Here is a 22291-nt window from a genome sequence, read left to right as displayed (position 1 = left end):
TTTTTTACAGAGTTTAGGAAGATTACAAGGATCTTCTAAGCTCCCTTCACTTTCTTCTGCATGACTGCTTGACTACCAAATTGCATATGCAAACCAACATTTAATGTTGCATGAATGCTGGTAGGCTATTGAGAGCGCAGTCTCTACTGAGCTCATTTCACAGTCCTAATCCTGTTCTTTGCCAGGTTGAGGTGATCTGACACCTGAACTCTGAAAAAATGAATACTCTCCATGTTCTGTGCTCCAAAACTGTTGATGCAGAGGGGTGCAAACTTAGAATGTGGCCTTTGGAAGCCGATAAGCATCTCCTTTATTTTGTATGCATTAAGGACCAGATTAATGGATTTGTATCAGCCCTGCCCCACTCCCCCCCCAAAAAAATTACTAAATTGATATCTGGTAATAAATTTAGCATGCGAAGTGTGGAGGCGCAACAGGAACACATCTACAAAGGTGTAAACAGATACTGAAGAGAAGAAACCACATCGCATTTTTTGTTCAAGAATTTTTGCCAAAAGTCGTGTGTTTCCACCCAGCTGTTACTGAAAAACTTCAAGTTTCAATTTAGGTATTTCCTCCCTATGCCCTCTAATTCTCCACTGCATGGGCATGATTTCACCAGAGAAAAGGCGACACCCAGTTTTGGCTGAACTGAAATTACATGGTTGATTCTGGTAGAGAGAGGCAAACCTGCGGAAACTTCTGCGTATTTATCAAAAACAGATAGACGGTTTGGAGTTTAAACTTGTTGCAGTTCGACCTCCGCCCTTTCCCCTGCTATCTCTTATAAACATGGTTTATTTTGATATTCCGGTGAATGCCTCACAACAGTTGTGTTGAAAAATGTTTATTGTATGTTGTTACATTAAGCACAGCTTTTTTACCCACCTAATTTCCAAGCAACATGAAACAGACAGCTGCATCCGGTGGAAAATGAGGAAGGAAATTGAGATTAAATCTTGAGAATAATAATTAATGCAGTTTGTAATGTTCAGAGAACTTCAGCTGAAGAGCAAACAAAGATCCTTGGTACCTAAAGCCGTGCGTGCACAAAGTCATTTTACCTTACCTTGCTAATATCTGTATCCACTCGCCATACCGAGCCACTTCAGAGTAATAATTACTGGCAAAAGAGCTCCAATCAAATAAGGAGGGTTTGGGCAGAGTCCTCGTTGTTTGGGCTAAGCCATCATTTGGTACACATGTAATGAGAGTCTAAAGGAATCTGTTTATGCCACAACTTCTAATTTACCACAGGGTGACGCACTCCCCTGCATAGCTGTGTGGTCAGGCTGACACTGAGGCCCACACCCTAGCTCACACGCGGAGACGGAGATACCATAGACAGAGTTTAGTGGATTTTTGTGTTTAATTGTGCGTGTGCATTTGGAAGTTGAGAGCTCTATGGAAATATCTGGCGGGTGAGAGGCTTTTCCAGCCCGACCCGAAGGCAGTCAGTGTCCCACATACGCAGAGCCCCGTGAGGAAGGAAGCTAGAAGCTGACTCACTGACTGACCTTCTGTGGACATTTAATAGGCTCCGATCCACGTTGCCCCGTCGGTCACGCTTTTAAGTTGTTCGATTAATTTCAAGCCCTATCCGGTGAAAAGTAAAAGAAGTCAATAGTCTGTCACTTTTGTAGGCATTTCGAAAATACTACTGTGGAGAAGGTGCTAAAGTACGTGGATTAAGTGAAGAGCTTCTGTCATGAGAACAAAAATTCAAGTCTTTGTACTTTGAAAACATCAACACAAACACACTTAGTTCTGTCTGCTGGAACGTTTGCGAATGCTACGATTACTTCCTGGTCAAACATCAGCCTTCACACAAATACTTATGCAGAATAGCAGACTAACAGGTTTTCACAGGTCAGGTTTGTTGTCAGTTGCCTGCAACAAACACCTTAATAACTTCTTTGTAGGTCTAACAAAAGCTACTGAGATTTTTATAAAAACAATAAATAAATAAATACATGATTTGGGATAAAGACAATGTGTCCTTTTTCAATTATAGACACAGACAGAAAAAAAACCCAACAACAAACAAACTAAAAAAAAACATTCTTTTGACAAGTATGGATTATCTGGGTCAAACCTAAACCATTTTAGCACTGGGTTGATTTAACACAACGTGGTTAGCTAATGAGTTTGATAAGTTTTTAACCAGAAATTGGGTTAAATGATTTACGTCCTCTGTGAAGGCTATACTGAACAGTGAGCTGAATAGAATAACCTGTAACCTGAATTTTTAATACTAGAAATATCTAGATTATTTAATGAATGTTTTTGTTATTTCAAGTTTAATTCTGCATTGAAATTTATTCAATTAAATTATATTAAAGGCAACAAGTGAAACTGGACCAACAGAGTCATTCTGCATAATCATTCCCTGTCTATGGTGACTTTATGACCAACTATTTATGCTCAACCATGCTAGCATTATGGCATTAACCTGAGTTAAACAGTGAGCAGGAATATGGCTACTACTATTCTAAGTGAACTCACAGAACTCAAGAAAACTGAAGGCATTAGCACAACCCATCGACTTGAGAACCACTTTCTAGCATAACTGAATACAAGTATGATTCCTTTACCGTGGATGGGGTTCAGTGAAGGGCAATCACTGATCTTTGAGGAGTAATGAGGGTTTTTCTCATCTTCCTTCTAACTCAATAAGCTGAGTGCAATTTTTGGTCTAATCTTTGGTTAAAACTGCTCAACTTCTTTCCCAGCAGCTGACTTTAGCCTAACTTAATAATCCAAAAACTAATAAAGTTGGGACTTATATCGTCCATTTTGATGACGTAAATACCAGAACCAGACTCTTCAGGGCTTCTGGTTTCATTTGCGCAGCTGATGAGTAAAAATGGCTTTCATTTCCTCTGTGTCATACACTGCTCAAGAAACTCCAGCATTTACTGTCTTCCTTTTACTTTGTTTTGTTTAGTTTCTGAGGGACTGGCTTGTTTTAATGATACTCACGGACTTTCCCTTCTCAGAGGTTTGTGCCCTTGGAGGCAACCATCTTAATCCCATCTGACAGTTAGTCGATGAACTGTAATATTGTGCACATGTGACTTGCTGGTGAAACTGTTGTCACACATGCAGCTTTACATCAATTATTAAAGGCGCTAAGTAGTTTTGGCTTGTAAGTGAACTAACTATTTGCTTAATCTGTGAAAAAAAAGGCACTCAGTTTTCAGTCTGTAGTTTTTTGACCATTCTTATAAGAAACAGTCATTTTTTTTTAGTTCACACACACATTTGATAACTCTGTATCAAATGCTTACATACTGTAGCAACCATACAAATTTGCTAAGAGCAGACCTAAGTAATTGCCATGATGTTGAATCTTAATCAAATCATGCATATTCCTAACATTAAACTAAAATTTATCATTCTCATACTAAGTGAGCTCACAGAGTTCAAGAAAACTGAAGACATAAGCACATTAGCCTGATGTATACTGTAGGATATTTGTGTTGAAAAACTCCTATTGTATGTTGTTTCACCAAGAACAGCAGTATTACCCATCATTGGGTTTGTTTTGCTAACAAACCCAGTGGTTTGTTAGTAGCTCTTTGTTGTTTGCAGACCATATAAAGGGTTTTAGATCACTGCAGCACTCATGGATACAACATCTGCTTGTGGGATTGAAACTAATTGCAGGGATTGTGTGCTGCTGGTTGTTGTGCTGTCCTACCTTTTTAGTTGTTCTCATGTGAACAGTACAGATGAAGACAGACAGATATTTGTGCCAGCTAGGGAATCTCAGCTGTGAGACTTCAAAAGTTGGAAGAAAATAATCTAGTTTTTCAGAAGAAAAAATGACATTAAGCATAATTTATTTGTGCATGAGATTATTTTTAAAGTTTTGGATTGATCGTTGTTTCTGATCTTTGCTGGAATGTTCTTATAAACATTTCCAATGAAAACAAACGGCCAGGTAAATGCCTACTGAACTTCCCCGCTCATGTTCCCTTTAATGTTGAAACCCCATGAGACTGGGTTCATGTTTCTATCACTTGACGTACTTAGTAAACCACAAAATGCCACCAGTTATTTCAGAGCGTTGTGGTCTAAGTTTCACTTTGAGGCGGTGTTGCTAGGGATTCTCAAGAGACGGTGTGATGTCACTGTGCCTGAGATAGATACTGATGCTAACAGATGTCATTGTTTAGATTGTGAAAGCTGCTTAAGTGCAAAACTGAAAATGCTTTATCAAAAATGCAGGTATGTAAAGAGTCACTGGGAAGTTTTTCATGTATACTCCAAGTAATCACATAAAGCTTAATAAGCTGGCGATGAAGCTTTAGTAACAGTCAGAATGAGCGAGTGTAAGTAACGCTTGCAATCGTTAGCATACCTTAGATTTTTATTTTTCCTCTCCAACCTTATCTCAAAAAGGTAAAGGCATTTTACTCTTTAAAAATGTTCATTGTTCTGTCAGAAACAACCAATCAGGGTCCGGAGGAGGGTCTTAGTGCTGTCAATCAAACTTGTGTATGTGCTGCTCAACCTCTTCCACCTTTTTCTCTGCGACAGCTGGTTCAATACAACCAAGTATGGCATGAATGCTCAGGCTAGGAAGAACTGTTACTGATAATGGTGGATAAATGGTTTTCCTGGAACGGTAACTTGTTTCTCTACCATTAACATATTTAGCAGCATGCACGTTTGATTGACAGCGCTAAGACCTTCTTCCTGCCTCTGATTGGTTGTTTTTGACTGGGTGCAGCACATTTCTGCAGATGCAAATAATAGCACTGGGGGGAGGTGTATGAGTTCAGTCTTATCACAGATTATGTGTCTCGTCACAACATGGTGACATTTAACGAAATATGTCAAAAAACATATTTTTGTAAAAGTTACATACTGCAGTTTTAAACTGAACCCTTTGTCACAAACAGCACATTTCATTAATCGGTGTTGTCTGTCTCCCTCTGCCTAACCGACCGACAGATAGACTAAAAGAAGATGAAATAGAGTTTGACAAAGCTGTGCTAAAATGAATGATTCCAGTGGCACATTTTAACCTGTTTATAATGCTCTTGAGTGAATAGGATGTGAGTACACCAATCAAAACACACTAGTTTACATTCCTGCACATGCACAAAGTTATTTTTTTTAGAACATCCAAGCAAATAGTTTTCTTTGACCTTCAATTGTTTGAGAAATGTGAAATGAGCTGTTCTATAATACCAGGAATGACGAGCCCAATCCCTGCCCAGCTTCCTCAAGGAAGGCAGCATTCAGCCTAGAAACAAAGGGAGTAACGACTGATCGACAGGCCTAGCTGCCACAGAATGAAATGAACAAATACTCAACCTTCGCTGAAAAGTCCAAATGAATCGGTGGCAGGACATGTGCTGTGGTGGAGATAGCTTTATTCAGACAATACGGATCAGAATCCCTGGATTTAATGGAAGTGGATTGTGTGTGCGTGTGTGTGTGTGTGTGTGTGTGTGTAAAGGTGTTGAAAGGACTTACAGGAACTGAGCCTCGGGTCTGACAAACGCATGGTCTTATAAAATATTACTAGAAGGTGTCTGGCTTGATTTGTATGCCATCTGTAATGCTTCCGGTGACGACAATGTGTGAGACTTAACAAGATGATACAGATCTCTGAGTTGTGCTGGTTCCAAACACAGGAGTGGTTTCGGGTGGAGTTTCTCTCTTCAAGACAGTCTTAAGCATGAGATTACTTCATCACCTGGTCATGTTAGCACACTCTCTTTTTCCATTGTGTGTCAGTAATATTTCCATTAGTCCCTGTTAGCCTAATTTTCAGTTTGGAAGCACTTTTTAGTATCCACAGGGAAAGCTTCATTACATCCTTTAATAAGATGGCACTGGTACAAGATAGAAACCAAAATGACCACCTGCTTCTGCCATGGGTTCAGAACTCGGGGAAGATCAAAGTTCCAAAACTACAACTTATCAATTAGGTTTTTTTTTTTTTCTAATTTCCTGTGTGCAATATTTTCTCTCTTGATTTATCTTTGTAATAAGAGAGCATGAGATAGGAAATTACTCCCTCGTTGACAGCTGCTGGTGATGGATGGATATTTTTCAGTGTAATTATCTACAGCAAAAGAGGACAGCAACAGTAAGTGACACAAAGGATTGTGCAGTGCTGCCCTCTTCTGGAGTATTACTCAAATTGTAGATTGCACTAAAAATATCTAACCCCTTTTAATTGTTACAGTTTATATTAAAAAATAAAGTATTTTTTTAAATGCTTAATAAAAAAACATAAAATGTTTCTGATGATTAATAATTAACTGTCAATAAAGATACACACAGATAAGCCTATATCATCTGGTGTAAATGTGTTCAGTTGGATGCTTACATTTTAAAATGCTAAATGTTTAAGTGTAAGGTTTTTCTAAATAATTATAATATCATGCAGCTCATCGGCAATAAACTCAAGGAACCATGTGAAATATTGGAAAACAAAATGTGTAAAGTTTGCAAGCAGTGAATGAGATTACACTGAGGGATCATAGTAATTCATTGCTCCATTGAACAATAAGTTAATTATTGTTCTTCTTCCTGTAAAAATGTACCTCGAATTACAGGATGTCAGATATTTTGCAGATTTCAAAATGTGCTTCCAGGCAGATTCACCAGCAGGTGTCATGCTTGCTCACAAAGTAAACTAGAGTGCAGATTATACAGTAATAGTGCAGTTCATAATAGCTCTGTAGCATTTAACCCATGGCTATAGCACGATGTCAGAGTGACGACAGATGTATGCATGTAGTATGGCACGTCTTCAATTTCACCATTCTGCCTATTACGATTCTCATCCTGCAACTTCTATTTGTTTGATTATGAGGTGAAGGTTTGGTGCTGCAGTAAATCCCAACTGCATCCACTATGATTGTGCAGAAATACACAAGAAAGTACTTTCTTTAGAGCAGAAGCCACAAAACAACTGGGTCAGTTTGGTTTCAGAAATGCTGCATCAGCTCTTCTTTTCTCTGCACTGTTAAATGAAGCGAACTGATGTGAATCCACAGAGTAAAACCTATTTTTAAAGGCCTTGTTATGTTTCCAATTTTCATTTGCTTTCAAGATTTATACAAATTTAACATGAACATTTGAGGGTTTGAGGTAGCATAGTTTCGATTTGTCAAAATTAGTCATCCAAGAAGATTGAGCTACAGCTGCACCTAAAACATGTTACATCCTGCTTTGTTCTTTTATGTGGACTATCCAAAGCTGCCCAGCAAGGGCCAAAAGCAGGCTGCTATTTTTTCTTCATATGTAGGCTGATCTAACTCAATATGTTTTTAGTGAAGCCATTCCATAGAATGTTTATGGTTTCAGCTTTATTGTAATGCCACCACTTGGTGGACATGGTGTGTTCATGGTGTTAGTTTTCCCACCACACTTAGAACCTTATATATGCATACAAGGAAAACTCAAGAAAACTGCAAACCAATTTGCCCCTTTTGTGAAGCAAATCTAACATAAAACTGTAAAGCAATCTGTCCCGCCTGACAGTACAAACTAAAATTATTAGTATGCTACTAATAAAAGAACACTATCTAAACTATTGATTATATAACAGCTAAATACACTGCTCAAAAAATAAAGGGAGCACTCAAATAACACATCCTAGATCTGAATGAATGAAATATTCTCATTGAATACTTTGTTCTGTACAAAGTTGAATGTGCTGACAACAAAATCACACAAAAATCATCAATGGAAATCAAATTTATTAACCAATGGAGGCCTGGATTTGGAGCCACACACAAAATTAAAGTGAAATGTTCCCTTTATTTTTTTGAGCAGTATATAAGTAAATCCTTAATTTCTCAACTGAAGGACATCAAATGCTATGTCTTCTAAATGCATTTTTATTGTATTAACTACATGTTTCATCCACAGTTTTCATTTTTCCATTTTAATGTTAAGAGCAGCCATTAGTTCCACTTTATGACTTATGTGACCTGCACTTGGCCTGAAGAGTTATTTTTCAAGGTTTGCCGAAAGTTTTAAAACCATCGTCTTGTAATGGTCTTGCCGTAAATAAAGCAGTTTTGTATCATTAATAGCAAATCATGCCACATTGATTATAGTTTGAATACGATTATCGTAATGCCAAGCACCTGCAGGTGGGAATAAACACAACAGCACATAAGACTTTCATATCCTGTTCCATCACCTCTCAAAGCCACCCTCTGGCAGCTGATTGGCTGTAATCCTCCAATGACAATCCGCCCTGGCTCCGCCCGCCACATCACTGGCATGGCGGAGAACGAAACAGGAATTCCGTCTATGCGCGGATGACAGCGTCGCAGATGACCGTCCCGTGGCAACGCAAAGCTGTTGCCCAGCGACCAGCGGTGATCCCATAGCTTTGCTAGCCAGCTGTGAGCCACTCGGCAGAAGCGTATCATCAACACACAGCTGTTGTGTGCCACCTGGCTTGTGTCAGACCTCTTAGACCGTGGATGGAGTGTTAATACCTTGATGCTCACAGTTGGACCTGTGCCTTTTCTCCACCCGAGGGTCAGACTAACGAACTAGCATAGCGTAGTGCTCTCGACCAGCCAACAAAGATGAGTTTCTTCGAAATGTCGTCCTTGGACGAACTGTCAGATGGACTGGCAAACTTGCCCATGTTTCCTTATTTTGAGATTGCGCACTATATCGTGTCAGTGTTGGCTTTGAGGGAGCAGCAAGGTGAGTGAAAAGTTCGAGCGTCTGCATAGTTTATAAGTTTTGCGGGTGGAAACTATGGTCGTCTCCTTGTTTTGCAACAGTTGTAACATGTTAACGTTGAACGTTCAGTGCTGCAACAACGTATGCAAACACAGTGGGTGTTGTGGCAGTTAGAAGTACATCAGATACAGACCATTATTATGCAATTTAGTCACCCTCGGGCAGTTTGCCGAACACTTTTAAGAAGTATTTAATATTTGTTTTCATGTTTATGACTTGTTGGTTTTATCTTATGAAGCTTATAGAAGAAACGAAGAATATTTTAACTTTTTTTTGTTTTTTTTCAATCTTAAATTGGGAAAGAACTTCCGCTCTCTCTTACAAAGTTTATTATTCCAGCTACTGGAATGACTAAATATTTGTTCCATTTATGTCCAATAGATTTCTAGGATATTTTTTAATTTAATTTAATTAATTTATTTTTTTTTGATTGCATCTTTATGATGAAGGCCTTTGCTAGCAGAAAATGTGTGTGGGTTGGAGATACATTTATGTTACCAAAATGTTCAAATGATCTGTAAAAACATATGACTTGCTCTGAAAGAGGATAAATGTAACTTTCCAGAGATGCCAATGATAAATAATGTATGTGGGGTTTAGAAATAATATTGCAGTAATGTTTATAAGCTGAAATTATATTGTGATTTATGTTCCTTTGTTTTGTATTACAACTTGTAAAATATGTAATTGCGAAATCATAAAAAAAAACATATTTAGTTTGTAAAATATTTTAACATGTTGATATTAATAGTTCAAATTCAATAATTGTGTTTGCTAGGTGTTTTGTTTAGTGGTTAGAAATAATGCAAATTAAGTTACTTGTAATAGTGCTTTTATTGAGCCAAAAAGTAACTTTGTTGCTCCAAACATGTTTTTGAATATTGCGATTACAATATCTGCATTGACAATAACTCTTACCCATGATTATAAGCATAAAAGGAAAGTACATTATATTTGGTATAAGTTACCAGGTATGACTTTGGTAAGTTATATTTGGTAACATAACTTGCCAAATATGTTATTGACATGCACAGTTTGAATATACGGCACTTACGATTTTAAAGCCTGCACAATATTTCATCTTTTGCAGAATTTGCTACATTGCACACATTGATGTTGCGCTGACGTCAGCAGTTCAATATATTTTGCAGCTTGACTGTAAAAAAAAAAAAGCCTCTTTTTAATTTTAAAAACACTGAAGAATTATACACTACCAAAAGACACAAGTATTCTGTTTGTTTTCTTTTTAAAATGCAATCATATTGCTAAATTATTTTCTTATCTATTATTTCTAGTTTATTTTTGTAATTTGTGATGGAATCCAGGTGGTACGCGAGCTAATTCGCAATATCTCTGATATCAGATCAGTAGATCTATTTGTATATTTCTAGTTAAAAACATCACTTATCAGGCCATAAAGCTGACAAAAAAAATTCCCCTTGTCTTCAGGTAAATTATATAGCATTTTGGCAGATCTAAACTTTAGCAGTTAGCACCAGCTAAATGATAATCTGGTAATGTTCCTGTTGGCATCAGATATTTTCGGAATGGTGACAGGTATAGCAAATAATTATTTTTTTTCCGAGGAGATGGTGCAGTGAGTAACGTAATCACCAGAGAAGTGATTGAATCAAAATGATAATGGCAGGCTCTAGTGACAAACCTAATTTCACCCAGTAATTGAGTATTATTTCATTTTGTAATGACGACTGTGAGATTGTAATAAGATTACCAAATGCATTTACAAGTTGTAAATTCAGCTACATATTTCTGCATTTATGTGTTTATAATGGCCACTTGTAGAGCTGTGGATGTGATAGAAACTGTGCCTCTCATTCAGATTCTTTAGTGCAAGTACAACAGTATTGTTTTGATCAGGTTAATGTAATAACTCTACTACTCTATAAGACACCACGTTTCCCTTATTAAACATAATTTTTGGTCCAAGCTGAAGACGCCTTTCTGGATTATCTCCAGGGATCATCTGTGTTTTATTTTTTTGTAATTCAATGGTTGCTTTAGTCATGTGTTAAACGTCACAGCAGCTGGGGTATGTCAGATAAGACTGGCCTGCTCCAAATTCATGAACCCACCCAGCTGGTTTGTCAACTTTATAGTTTCTTCCTTTGGTCTCTATGCTGAGGCATGGCTGCGCTTTTGTTCATTTAAGGTTTGGATTCTGACAGTACTGCTGGACAGTGTGCCAGTCCAGAAAGATAAATAAAACATCATTTTTATGAGGACCGTATGCACACATCAAACAGCCTCCACAGAACCATTGTTCTGCACTGACGGCTTCAAATCCCGTTGAAATCCAACATGACCATCTTGAAGTAGTCGTTGCACATTTTAGACTTTTAAGGAACATTCAAGCAGTCTTGCATTTTAAATATATTTATCGGTGACAATAAATATATTTTGAACCAAGCGACCATCTAACATCTGTAAGGCCTATTTAGACTAGATATAGGTCATTTCTAACAATAAACTACTAACAACTACTTATCCTCTAACAATTATATAGATTTTTTTTAAGTGACTGACAACAGTAACAGATTGGTCTCATAGGAAGTAGTAACAAACACATGTAGATGCTTGGGAAAATAAGAGAGTTGCTGCTTCTCCTCAAGTGTTTGAATAAGGCTTGATGTTTTGCCGAGCTCAAAACGGAAAGAAAACTCTCTAAGATGACTTTAATATTAACCTTGTGCCAGTCAGACCATATTATAGCAGCAGAGAGCAAAGTCAGGCCCCGTGCCAGTGTTTGTTTCTGTTATGGATTTAGTGACAGGTGGGCTTCTAATTGCCCCACCATTTGACTTTCAGCACAAGAACATAGACGCAGGCCATTGTAGGACAATGCAGATCTATTTCTGAACTTGCCTTGCAAAGTATCTGAGCCCCTGTGACATTTTAACCCATTGTCCTCATCTCCTGGCATCAGGCCGTCTCAAAGGCCTTCTGCCTTTGAGACTCTGGGATGACTCTGGGAAGATACAGAGTGAAGAGATATAAGCAAGCGATTCATATGAGGCGCCTCTGGGAAATGCGCTCGTACATCTGTGTTCTGTGATTTCTAGTGGAAAAAAGTTCTGAAAATAGTAAGCTGGTTTAAACGGCATCTCCTAAAAGTTTGATTTGGTTTTCAGGTTCTTTTGCTCCTAAGTCCCATAAAAGGAATGGAATGCTATAAACTATTCCAGCCCTTCATGCCTGTCCTCTTTCCTGCCTTAAATCACTTTCTTTTTTTCTTGTTTAAGCTTCTATTTAGGGTCCAATAAGTCTAATTCAGACTATAAGTAACGGTAAAAGGAAGAAAGTCGTTATTTAAAGTTATACAGGACATTTTCTAGACACGGACGCGCACAGGCTTTCTCTAAAAGAGCACAAGAGTTTCATCATAAGACTCTATCTCATTATGGAGTTATTCTAAACTCAAAAGCTACACTCACTGCCACATGTGGATTGTTTAGGAAGCAGGAGGCAGAGACATGGAGGACCAACAGTGGTCATTTGTCTGTCAGCAATTTCTGCTTCAACAAGCCAGAAATAGAAACAAGATCTTCTTTTTTTTTTATCAATCCAGTAATGGCTGTAAAGACAGACCACTTAGGCCATGGAAGTCATGAGTTCAGGATCCGTCTAATCATGTGAGTGAAGAACGGTGGATGGATGAAGAGAAATCAGTTTAGATGGATGTCACGGGTGGAGGAGAAAGCTCTTGTCTGGGTGCAGATCGGGCATGTTTAGTTTAGAGGTGCCTTCCTGTTAGTTGATTCATTGTAGTGCCTTTAGTTGAGTGGTTTGGATGATATCTATATGACATGACAAGAGTGAAAAAGCACACATATTAACATTTATTTGTATGTGTTAGACCAACACCAAGTCCTACATAATTGTAAAGAGGAAAGAAAAACAAAAGATCTTCTCAGATGGAAGAAATTATTTGTTTTGATGACAACCCAACTTACAAACAAAAAACAACCAGTAGTGAATGAAGAAAAGAGACAATTCTGTCTCTTCTTTCCAGCCAGGCAAAAGGATAAACAAACTAGGGGAAGCATATCATGGTAGCACCAGTGTGGTTGGCCTAATAACTCATTTGCCTTGGAAATGTGTTTCCTACTAGGCAAAAGAGAGGATCTCGTTGAGGTGAACCTGCTGATCAGAGCTCTTTAAGTTAACATCAGCTGAAAATATAAACAGCAATTGCATTGTGGGTGTTTGTATTGAGTTGATCTTGCCACACCCAGCAGTTTTAGAGCTAAACACGATTTTCTGATTGTTTGCTCAAGTCAGGCTCTGGCACTGACAGCATAATTTACATTTGCTTCACATCTAAAGGTGGTGACAAAGCGTCATGGCTGCTTACTGTGTAAACACAATGCTGCACTCTGCACCAGGACTCCCCATCAGGCCAAGCACACCCACTGTTTAGTGTTTACTGTGAGGGATGTCAGAGTAAACAGATGTAAATACTAGTTATCTAGCTATGATTTTATTCGTTAAAAGAAACAAAGGTATCCAAACTACTCTCACCCTGTGTGAAACACTTTTTAAATCCTGAATTACCTGCGATTACCCACCTTTTCTCACAAAGTTCAGTTCTTCCATCCAAACAAAATGTTGAACTCTGTCTGACTTGTAGGTTCAAGAAATAACTTAAATGGTTCTCTGACCACATGACGTAGGCTTGAAGATCTCTAAAAGCAACAAATTATGTCAAAATAAAAAGAAATTCAAGAGCAGATGAGAAAGTAAGTCGATAACCCCTATCGGCAAGCCAGTGATCCCCTGTGAACCATTATTGACCTGCAGAGAAAACATTAGCAGTAATATGCTGGTGTGAGTTCTCAGTCCTCCAGGACATTCCTGAGTACTTGGCTAGAAGGCAACTGGACTTCTTCTCTAAAAGCCTCTAAAGCCGTTCTTGAAAACATTTTGCCTCTGAGAGTCAAAATATCGTCAGAAAAAAGAAGATAAAAAAAAAAGTCCAGTTGTCTTCCACTTAACCACAGCACAGAATCTTCCTGGGAATGGCCTGCCTAAAATAATTACTGCAACTGAGCTGAAACAACTCATTCAAAAGATCACAAAACAACATCTAAAGAAGTGTGAGCCTCATTTGCTTCAGTAAATGTCCGTGTCCATGATTAAACAATTAGAGACGGACTAAAATATGGGAGATTCCCAAGGAAAAAAAACAATGCCTGACTAAAAAGATCACAAATGCCCCTTTCCTGTTCCCTTAAAAACATCTTGATGAAAATCCAGACTTACTGAGTCTATTCTGTCGACTAATGAGGAACAACAGTGGAACTCTGTGGATGCTATGAACTCTGTTACATCTAGCACAAAGCTAAGCTCTCATGAAAAAGAACATAACACACAGAGTCAAACATGGTGGTAGTGTGATGGTCTGGAGCTACTTTGCTACTTCTACACCTTGGAAACTTGCCGTAATAGGTGGAACCATGCTCCCTAACGGAAAACCCTAAGGAAGAATGTCTGGCCATCAATTTATGACCTGGAACTCAAACAAAGTTGTCCTATTGCACCTCTGGAAAGGCCTCTCTTGATTGATAATTGTTAGTAGAAGGCTAAAAAGCAATCGTGCCGAGTCCAAAGTAGTCTTCAGGTAAGACAAACAGAGATTTAAATTCTCCAGATCCCTCCAGGAGTCTATAGTCGGTCTCTAATCCTCAGATTAACGTCGTAAAGCTGTATGGTTGTAGAGACTCTGGACAGGACTACCTGTCTGAGGACTAAATGTGTTGATTTCTGGGCTTGATTTGGTCTCATTAAACTAAATAGGTCAGTCTTGGGTTGAATGTATTATACAAGTCATATTATTATAATGATATCGGCATATTGTAAATGTAAGGCATACTGCACAATATCTTACTTTTCTTGAACACTGTGATTATGGAGATCAGAATGTGTTGTGGCATGATGTAGAGCAGTTCCCAGGCTTCTACGTTTGCATGCATTAATCTTGAGTTTATTGCTAGTCTTGTCAAGCAGGTATTGTGTGAATGATTGCAGGTGGGGAAAAAGAAACAAAGCAAAAAAAAACCCTGCATGGTTCTGTCTAATCAGGCTGGAATTACTCAGAAAGCTGACGGTTTTTTTTTTTATCTTTGAGGAAGTGCTCTGATCAGTGTCATTATCTATATAGGTCGTTTCTCTGCTCTGCACTTTGAACTGTGAGCTGCAGAGCAAAGTCTGCGGATGTGTTTGACAAACCTTTCCCTTCCTCTGTTCTCTGTGCCTGTGGAATATAAGCTAGCTAATATTTATACAGCTAAGACGTTTGAGGCACAAATATCTGGCTGCGAAGAGGCCAAAGTATTACATTGCTCCAAACTTGATGTTTTGCAAATGATTTTTACAACATGATGTCCTCAGCCATTTACACGTTTGCAAATGTTATTGAAGGTGCTGAAATATTTAACCAACATGGACACTAATCACTCTAATGCTCATGTTTCTTACACAGGAGCTATAGGTCTGTCCAGAATCAGCCCCCTGGCCTGTTGGGTCAGCTCCATGCTCCACTGCTTCGGGGGAGCAGTGCTGACAGGGATCATGCTGGCTGAGCCACCAATAGCACCTTTGTCCAACAGCAACAATATTCTGCTCGCATCAATCATCTGGTAAATGACAGAGGCTCGAACAGTGCATAGAACGGTCTTTTGTCTGTCTAGATGTGTCCAAAGCAAGTTCAGAGAGAAGAGCAAGGAGGAATAAAATAGTTTATGTTGTCAGATAAAGGTGACACACAAATATAACTATTCCTGAACTTGCTTTTTAAATAAATAAATAAATCAGGGAGAGCCTGACAAGTGGAAGACACAGCAGGTCTCCTGACTTTGAAAACAAAGCCTTTGGTTCCCTCTGCTGGTTTGCTATAAAATTACACCTTAACACGCATCTCTAGCACTCTGCTGGTAAAGAGAGGTACTTCACTCACACAGCAGCGTAAAAACACTGCAGTTTACACAGACTTTTATGGTCAACATGACCATAAAAGTCATATAAATTTTGGGCTTTTGACGATGCATTTTAAATTTCTTTTTATAACTTATATAACTATATAGCATGCTACAGCTTGGTTATTTTTTTAATCTGACAGTCATCGTGTAAGTTGGAATTTATTGTGCGTTTTTACTTGCCTGCATATGCTCTAAATTGAACATGATGCCTCAAATATGCATTGAGAGTGAAGATGTTGAGACATAGCAAGCTTTGAAGAAGTTATCTTGACTTGAATTATTGGATGGTGATTGTACCGTATCTGTTTTTAAAATAAAATCAGCACACTTAATTGAGGCACAAATAATTAATTATATATTTAATAAACTATTTCTGCACTTATTTTCATTTTTTTAAGAATACAGATAATTATTTCATGCGTTATCTACTTAATGCAATTCGGCACTCTTCACTCTCCCTTAACATTTGCATACATAGACCCAAACTAATACGACAAATATTTTTTTAACAAATTGCATTTTTGTCCTCATGTTTTTCTAAAAGTTTATTAAGAGGCCAAATTTAATAAGACATTCATTGACGTGGTGAGTGTATGTAATGTTTTGACCAGAACTGGATGTCTGTGCCAAGTTATCAGAGCTTTATTTGTCTCTGCAGGTACCTTGTATTTTATTGCCCCATGGACTTGGTCTACAGCTTCACGACTCTGCTGCCCGTCAGGGTGGTGCTGTCAGCAATGAAGGAGGTGACCAGGACCTGGAAGATCCTCGGAGGCGTTACTCTGGCACAAGACAAGTACCAGGACAACCTGCTGATTATGATCACCATCGGGTGGGCGAGAGGTCAGTAAATGATCTGAGTTCTGCATAGTTTTCATGTGATACATGTGAAAACATCAGTTAGCTTTTAAACCACTATAAATCAGGTAAATTGTGTTCTTGTTTTTTTTTGTGTGTTTTCATGGCGTGTCTGTTCTTTGCAGGTGCTGGAGGTGGCCTCATCAGTAATTTTGAGCAGCTTGTCCGGGGTATATGGAGGCCAGAAACCAACGAGCTAATTAGGATGTCCTAGTAAGTCTTCTCTGGCAGTTTTGCATTGCGGTCGGTGTTCACGGGTTTTCTGAGCGGAGAAAAAAACCAAAAAAACAACAGCTTTGTTTTTCTACCATACACTGGAGTTCTGACAAGAATGTAGCTCACATAGCTATGACCACTACAGGTGAATAACATGGATTATCTGTTCATCTGTTAGTAGGTGGAGTAAACAAAGCTGGTGTTTTACGGCACCAGACGCATTTAAGCTGCCTTTGACAGGGGTATTTGTGGTAATAGGTTAGGGCGTCTCCAAAACTGCAGTCGGGTTATGGGTTGTAGGCACTCTCCAGTGGTCAATATCTGTCAAAAGTTATCCAACCTATTTGAGCTGATGCATGAGGGGGTCAAAGGCTGATCTGTGTAGCGCAATCTAACACATTCACATGCGAGTAGTAGATAAATTGCTGAGGTTTATGCTCAGCAATTTATGTTAAAATCCATAGTGCATCTTTGTAGAATAACACGTCCTGCTAAAATGCAAAATATCTTCATTCAGGTTGGAAAACTAATCCTAAATTCATTACCATAGTTAAACTGGTTCATTAAAGGAAGCAAGTACTAAGATGTTGATGAGAGCAGTCAGTCAACATTAATAACAATATACTAGCAGCATGATGTGCAAATCAGTGATAGTTTCCACGCATAGCTAACTCGGAGTGTTTTCATACCCGATAGTCAGGTAGACGTCTTTCGATTGGAAAGGAAAATTGCAATGTTTGTTACATTTTCAGCTTGTTGTGGTTCGCTTTCACACTGCACTGTGTCAAACAATCCAAACCATTTGAAAAACTGGTTTACTTCCTCGCGTGTGGTGGTGCAACATTAAGAACCTGTGAAGCAAGCGACATGAAAGCGTCTGAAGAAGACATGAACGCAACTTCCTTCTTCGCAAAACGCGAACAAAAATGGAGTGGTGTCACATAATAGCGGTTGCAGGGTTACTTTTTTGTCTTTGGTAAAAGACTACAAGCCGTTTCTCCCTCTGGCGCTTGACACGCACGTTTGTTTTGGGTGTATTTGCACAGATTGCCCTGCGCTTTAGTTTGCTTCCTGATTTCGCAACAGTGTCCGGAACGATTGGCGTTCACCTGTACGTTCGAACCACACCAGAGATCACTTCAACTGAACCGAGATCTAGGTTTTCAGTTGGGCCACAGAGAAAGGATCTGCTGCTGACATCTGGCTGCCAGACACCAACAGCACACCTTCCAGGGGTTCTAGTTTTTGAGAAGCACAGCTTGGACTTCTTTCAGCCAATTAATTACACAATCTTATAAAAAGTTATGGCTGATTTCTGTTCTGGATCAGCTTAAGATTTTTGCTAAATACTCATCTGGTTTCCACGTAGGGCATTATTATGTGAACCATGTTTTTTAAAGTTTCCCTCTGTCTACAGCACATTATGATGGTTATCTCTGAAACTTGTTACTTGTATAAAATGCCATGTCTCAAAGCTTTCGGGCAAAGCAGGACCAACAAACAACATCAGGCAGGTGATCATGATGTTATGCCTGAATGTTGTGGCTAAAACCTTTACCAGTCGTCTCATTTGAGGAATGAGTGGAAATGGAAATTATCATTTTTCCAATACGGTGCTGAAATTTATTTGAAAGTGTTGTACAGCAATCAAGCTAAGAGAGCTAATGCACATTAGCGCTTAAGTGTCTTAATGAGCTCTAATTACGCTCACAGGTTTATGATTTTGTGAGAGGGCTCTGTTCAGTGTTTAATATGTCCTTTCTCATCATTCATGCTGCAGCACCAGCTTTTGCCGCTCTCTAGTTACAGATAATGTGCTGCATGATGACGCAGAGCCAAGAGGCAGCCTGTAAACAAAAGTGTTTGATTTGGACTTTTGTAATTGTGCAGCCATTTTGCATGCGGAACGTCTCGCGTGTCTCCAGATATTGTTTATTAGAATATTCTGTCTGATGTTTTGTCAATTTCAGCCCTACAAAGATCACCCTGATGGGGGCGGTGCTGTTTGCTCTGCAGGAGACTCAGTACCTGTCTGTGGAGAAACGCCACCTGATGCTCTTCTACACCGTCTTTACTGTTGTCAACAAGGTCAGTGTCTTTGACCGTGTTCACACTATTGGAATCCAACCCCGAGGGTCATATGCAGAACAGGGAGACGTGTCTAATAACAGCTATTTGACTGTGTCCTTTTTTATTAATTGAAGCGAACCTTTGATATAGCAAATGTTTTGTTGCTACAGCTCCAGCCAGATCTTTGATGTTTTGTCTTTTAAATGACCTTTCTCCCTTTGCTGTTTTTTTTTTTTTTTTTTTGAAGTTTTTACTGCGGTGACTCACATTAGCTGCGTATTACCCCAGGGCTGGAGCTTTTGCATCATTTTCATCAGCTTGCATCACCCACTTTTCTCTTCTCTGGGAAACTTGTGCTCATGACTCAGACACAGATAAATCTATCACATCTTCTTTCAACTTTTGCTCCAGTTAGCTCCCACCGACTGATCCGTCAAATTACCAGCAGCCCGTTTCGTCAGATTTAAGAGCTGTGTCCAGGCCTGATGTTTATTATTTTGTTTCTAATGGCACATGCTTTACACAGTCATTCACTAATGGAAATTAACCAGTAATATGTGCTTTTATGCTTATTAAGCAGCCGTCATGTTCTTGCTGGAAAAGCAGCCATTGATCAATTATAAGGTTGTAATACTTAACACAGACTTATGTTTAAAGTCTACCTTTCTGCTGTTTGAATGTAATGATAATTTGTGCATTTTCTAAAGTTAGTTTGTTTAGTACTTGCATGTAGAAGAGGTAGCAGTCTGCTTTATTATAAATTGACATCATTTTATGAGACCGCCATGTGATCTGCAGTGTTTAGTTAAAATAAAACCGAATCATATTCTAAATACATCGATTTGTGAGAGGTGCCTGCAGTTTAGATGTTTCTATTCTCAATCTTTCCAGGTATGTAGTGTAACTGAAATCAACAGACTGTTAAATAACTTTTACCTGCCAGTTGGGTGTTTTGGACCCACTTTGACAACCAGTCATTTACACTCATTTTCTAAGGTCTATGTAGCTATGTCTCCAAATAATAATAATTGCCTATCCTATGAACAAGAGGTCATTTTATAGTTGCTTTTGTGCAATTGCTCGCAAATCACACCTGATAGATTCTCATATTAATAAGAGCCTCCTGAACCAAACGTGGATCAAAACCACAGTAAATGGAAATTGCATTAATTAATTATGAGACTTGATATATATACATTTTATTTTTATTAATCATCATAACATAATAGATGTTCTTAACTTACAAATAAGTTGGAACACAGTGGTTTGGGATCTTGCCTACAAAATGGTTGATTTTACAGGGATCAAACGGGGACACAAAAGCAAACGCCATTCGCAACAACAACATCCTATTTACAGATATTATTGTTCAAATTCCTGTTTCGACTGGTCAACTTTATACATAAACCCAAGAAAAGCCCTGGCGTGTCAAGGCGGGTACCAAACGTCCACAGTCTTCGTTCGAATCAAACCCAGATTGTGGTCAGAACAAAAAGGTCCAAATTGTTAAAGTAAACTTGCTATTGTTGACAGAACTTCCAAGCAATTTCTATTCTAATGATCTTTTCCTGGATCATGTGGTATCTGAAATTTTCCTGTGTTTTCTTTTTATCTCCTTAGAAATTAGAATTTCAGTGATTTTGCGTTTACAAATTTTCCTTCGGTCCCGTTGAGCAGCAGTGAACCGTTTGGGCAACTTCTCTCATCTGATTTCTCTTTTTCTTTGCTTTTCTTCAGACCCGGATGATGCTGACGGGCTCCTCCTCCTTCCCCTTCTCCCCCATCGAGTGGTTCTTGTTTGAGATCCTCTTTATGGGACGTTTCCCCTCCTACACTCTCTCCCTGAGACAGATATGTGGAAACTTCATCATAGGTAACGGCACATCAAACAGAGGCAGAGCCACCACTCGTACGGCAACCAAAGAGTGCAAGGACAACAGACACAACTGCCCTTCTTCGCCTGTTAGGGGTGACAGAGGCACGCGCAGAGCCAAAGACGACGACACTAAAGACTCCAAAAAATACAAATAAACAGCCTTTGCCTTGTAGCACCTTTTTTTTTTTTTTTATCTGAATCCTTTACGGTTCAGATTTGTCACACTGAATGTTGACCTAGACTTTATGTTCCGTTTTTCTCCGTTTGAGAAAAAAATTTTTTTAGTTGTCATGCTTGAAAAGATATATTTTTCCTAAAGTGTTTCTTATGTATTTCTCAGGATTTTGGCTATAAAAGAAAGAAGACATTCAAAAAGAGATGAGTTAAGCAACCTCTGGATGTTTCTCTGGGTTAATTACCCCCTTCTTAAAGAACGGTGACATGCATGCTGTTGGAGGTGAAGGGAACGCCATCCTCTGGCTGACTGCACACTTGCAGTACAGAGTATAGCTTCTTTATTTTCACATATTTATTTTAGAAATGAAAAGTTTATATATTCCAAAGCTTTGGGACCAATGCTGTACACCTGTTGAGAATTTCTGTATATTTTTGCTCCATCTAGAGGCTAATATTTTTGTTTTTATTTTTTTAAACTTTTACAGGTTTTTAAAAGAAATTATATTTGATTACACTCAGATGTTGTATTATATTTATAAAAATCAACGGCACTATTGAATGTAATATATATATATTTGAGAAATGCAATGCGTTCACACCTTTCTGCCTCAAATGTGAACTAAGCGCATGAGAATAAATGGGTTGATTCGAGCTAATTATTTCTGTGATTTGATTTCTTGGTTCTGCCCGACATTTTAGATGCCATCTCCTGTTTTTTTTTTTTTTTTTTTTAAACCCAGAAGACTTCAAGTTCTCTTAAATACTTTTACAAGACGTCTCATTAATGCAACATCAGACATTCTCCTAACCGCTGCATGCATGTGTCAGCAAACAACTTATAGCGACTTTTTAACTGCTCGTAAGTTGATACAAATCCTCAGAAGTAACTTTTCTTAGTAGACTGAAACCTTGCATCATCGTAACATCAGCACCTGATTGATACCTCACCCTCTCTGAAAAGCTGCTGGAGAGAAATCCCCCAAATCCCCCTCCACCCCCCGCCCCCCACCAATTCTCGTCTGCGTAACCTCAAACGTTGGAGCGGCCCACCCCCCTACCCTCTCCCCTCTGCGAATGCAAATTAAAAACCGAGGGTGGGTGTTGAGAAGAAAAGAGAAGAAGATCAAAAGCGATACTGGTGGAGGTGATGTACCTGCTTTTAAAATGTCCAAATATGTCATGTGTTTGCGTGTGTTTGCGTGTGTGTGCGTGTGTTTGTGTGTGTGTGTGTGTAAGTTAGAGACTTGGATTTTACTGTTGGCTGCTGGGCTTTTGTTGTGGTGTCCTTCCTTAATCTTCCTTAATGTTGAGCTAATTGAATAAAAGGACACATATTTTTATCCACTGCTTTTTACGACCA

At 38.7% G+C, this 22291-nt stretch overlaps 1 protein-coding gene across 1 annotated transcript; it reads left to right on the top strand.

Annotated features, from left to right (window-relative positions):
• The first annotated feature begins 8218 nt into the window (after positions 1-8218).
• On the top strand, positions 8219-21587 carry tmem38b (transmembrane protein 38B). Its single transcript, XM_014968896.2, has 6 exons — positions 8219-8700; positions 15239-15395; positions 16393-16577; positions 16718-16805; positions 18779-18896; positions 20616-21587. The coding sequence occupies exons 1-6, from the start codon at positions 8577-8579 to the stop codon at positions 20907-20909; spliced, it is 966 nt and encodes a 321-aa protein (XP_014824382.2). The 5' UTR covers positions 8219-8576; the 3' UTR covers positions 20910-21587.
• Positions 21588-22291: the final 704 nt, after the last annotated feature.

This window comes from Poecilia mexicana, unplaced genomic scaffold (assembly GCF_051168715.1).
Source record: "Poecilia mexicana isolate PSO_F unplaced genomic scaffold, ASM5116871v1 scaffold_12, whole genome shotgun sequence".
In the NCBI taxonomy this organism is placed as follows: Eukaryota; Metazoa; Chordata; class Actinopteri; order Cyprinodontiformes; family Poeciliidae; genus Poecilia; species Poecilia mexicana.
The sequence above is the reverse complement of the archived record's forward strand: the minus strand, read 5'-3'. Positions and strand labels throughout refer to the sequence as shown.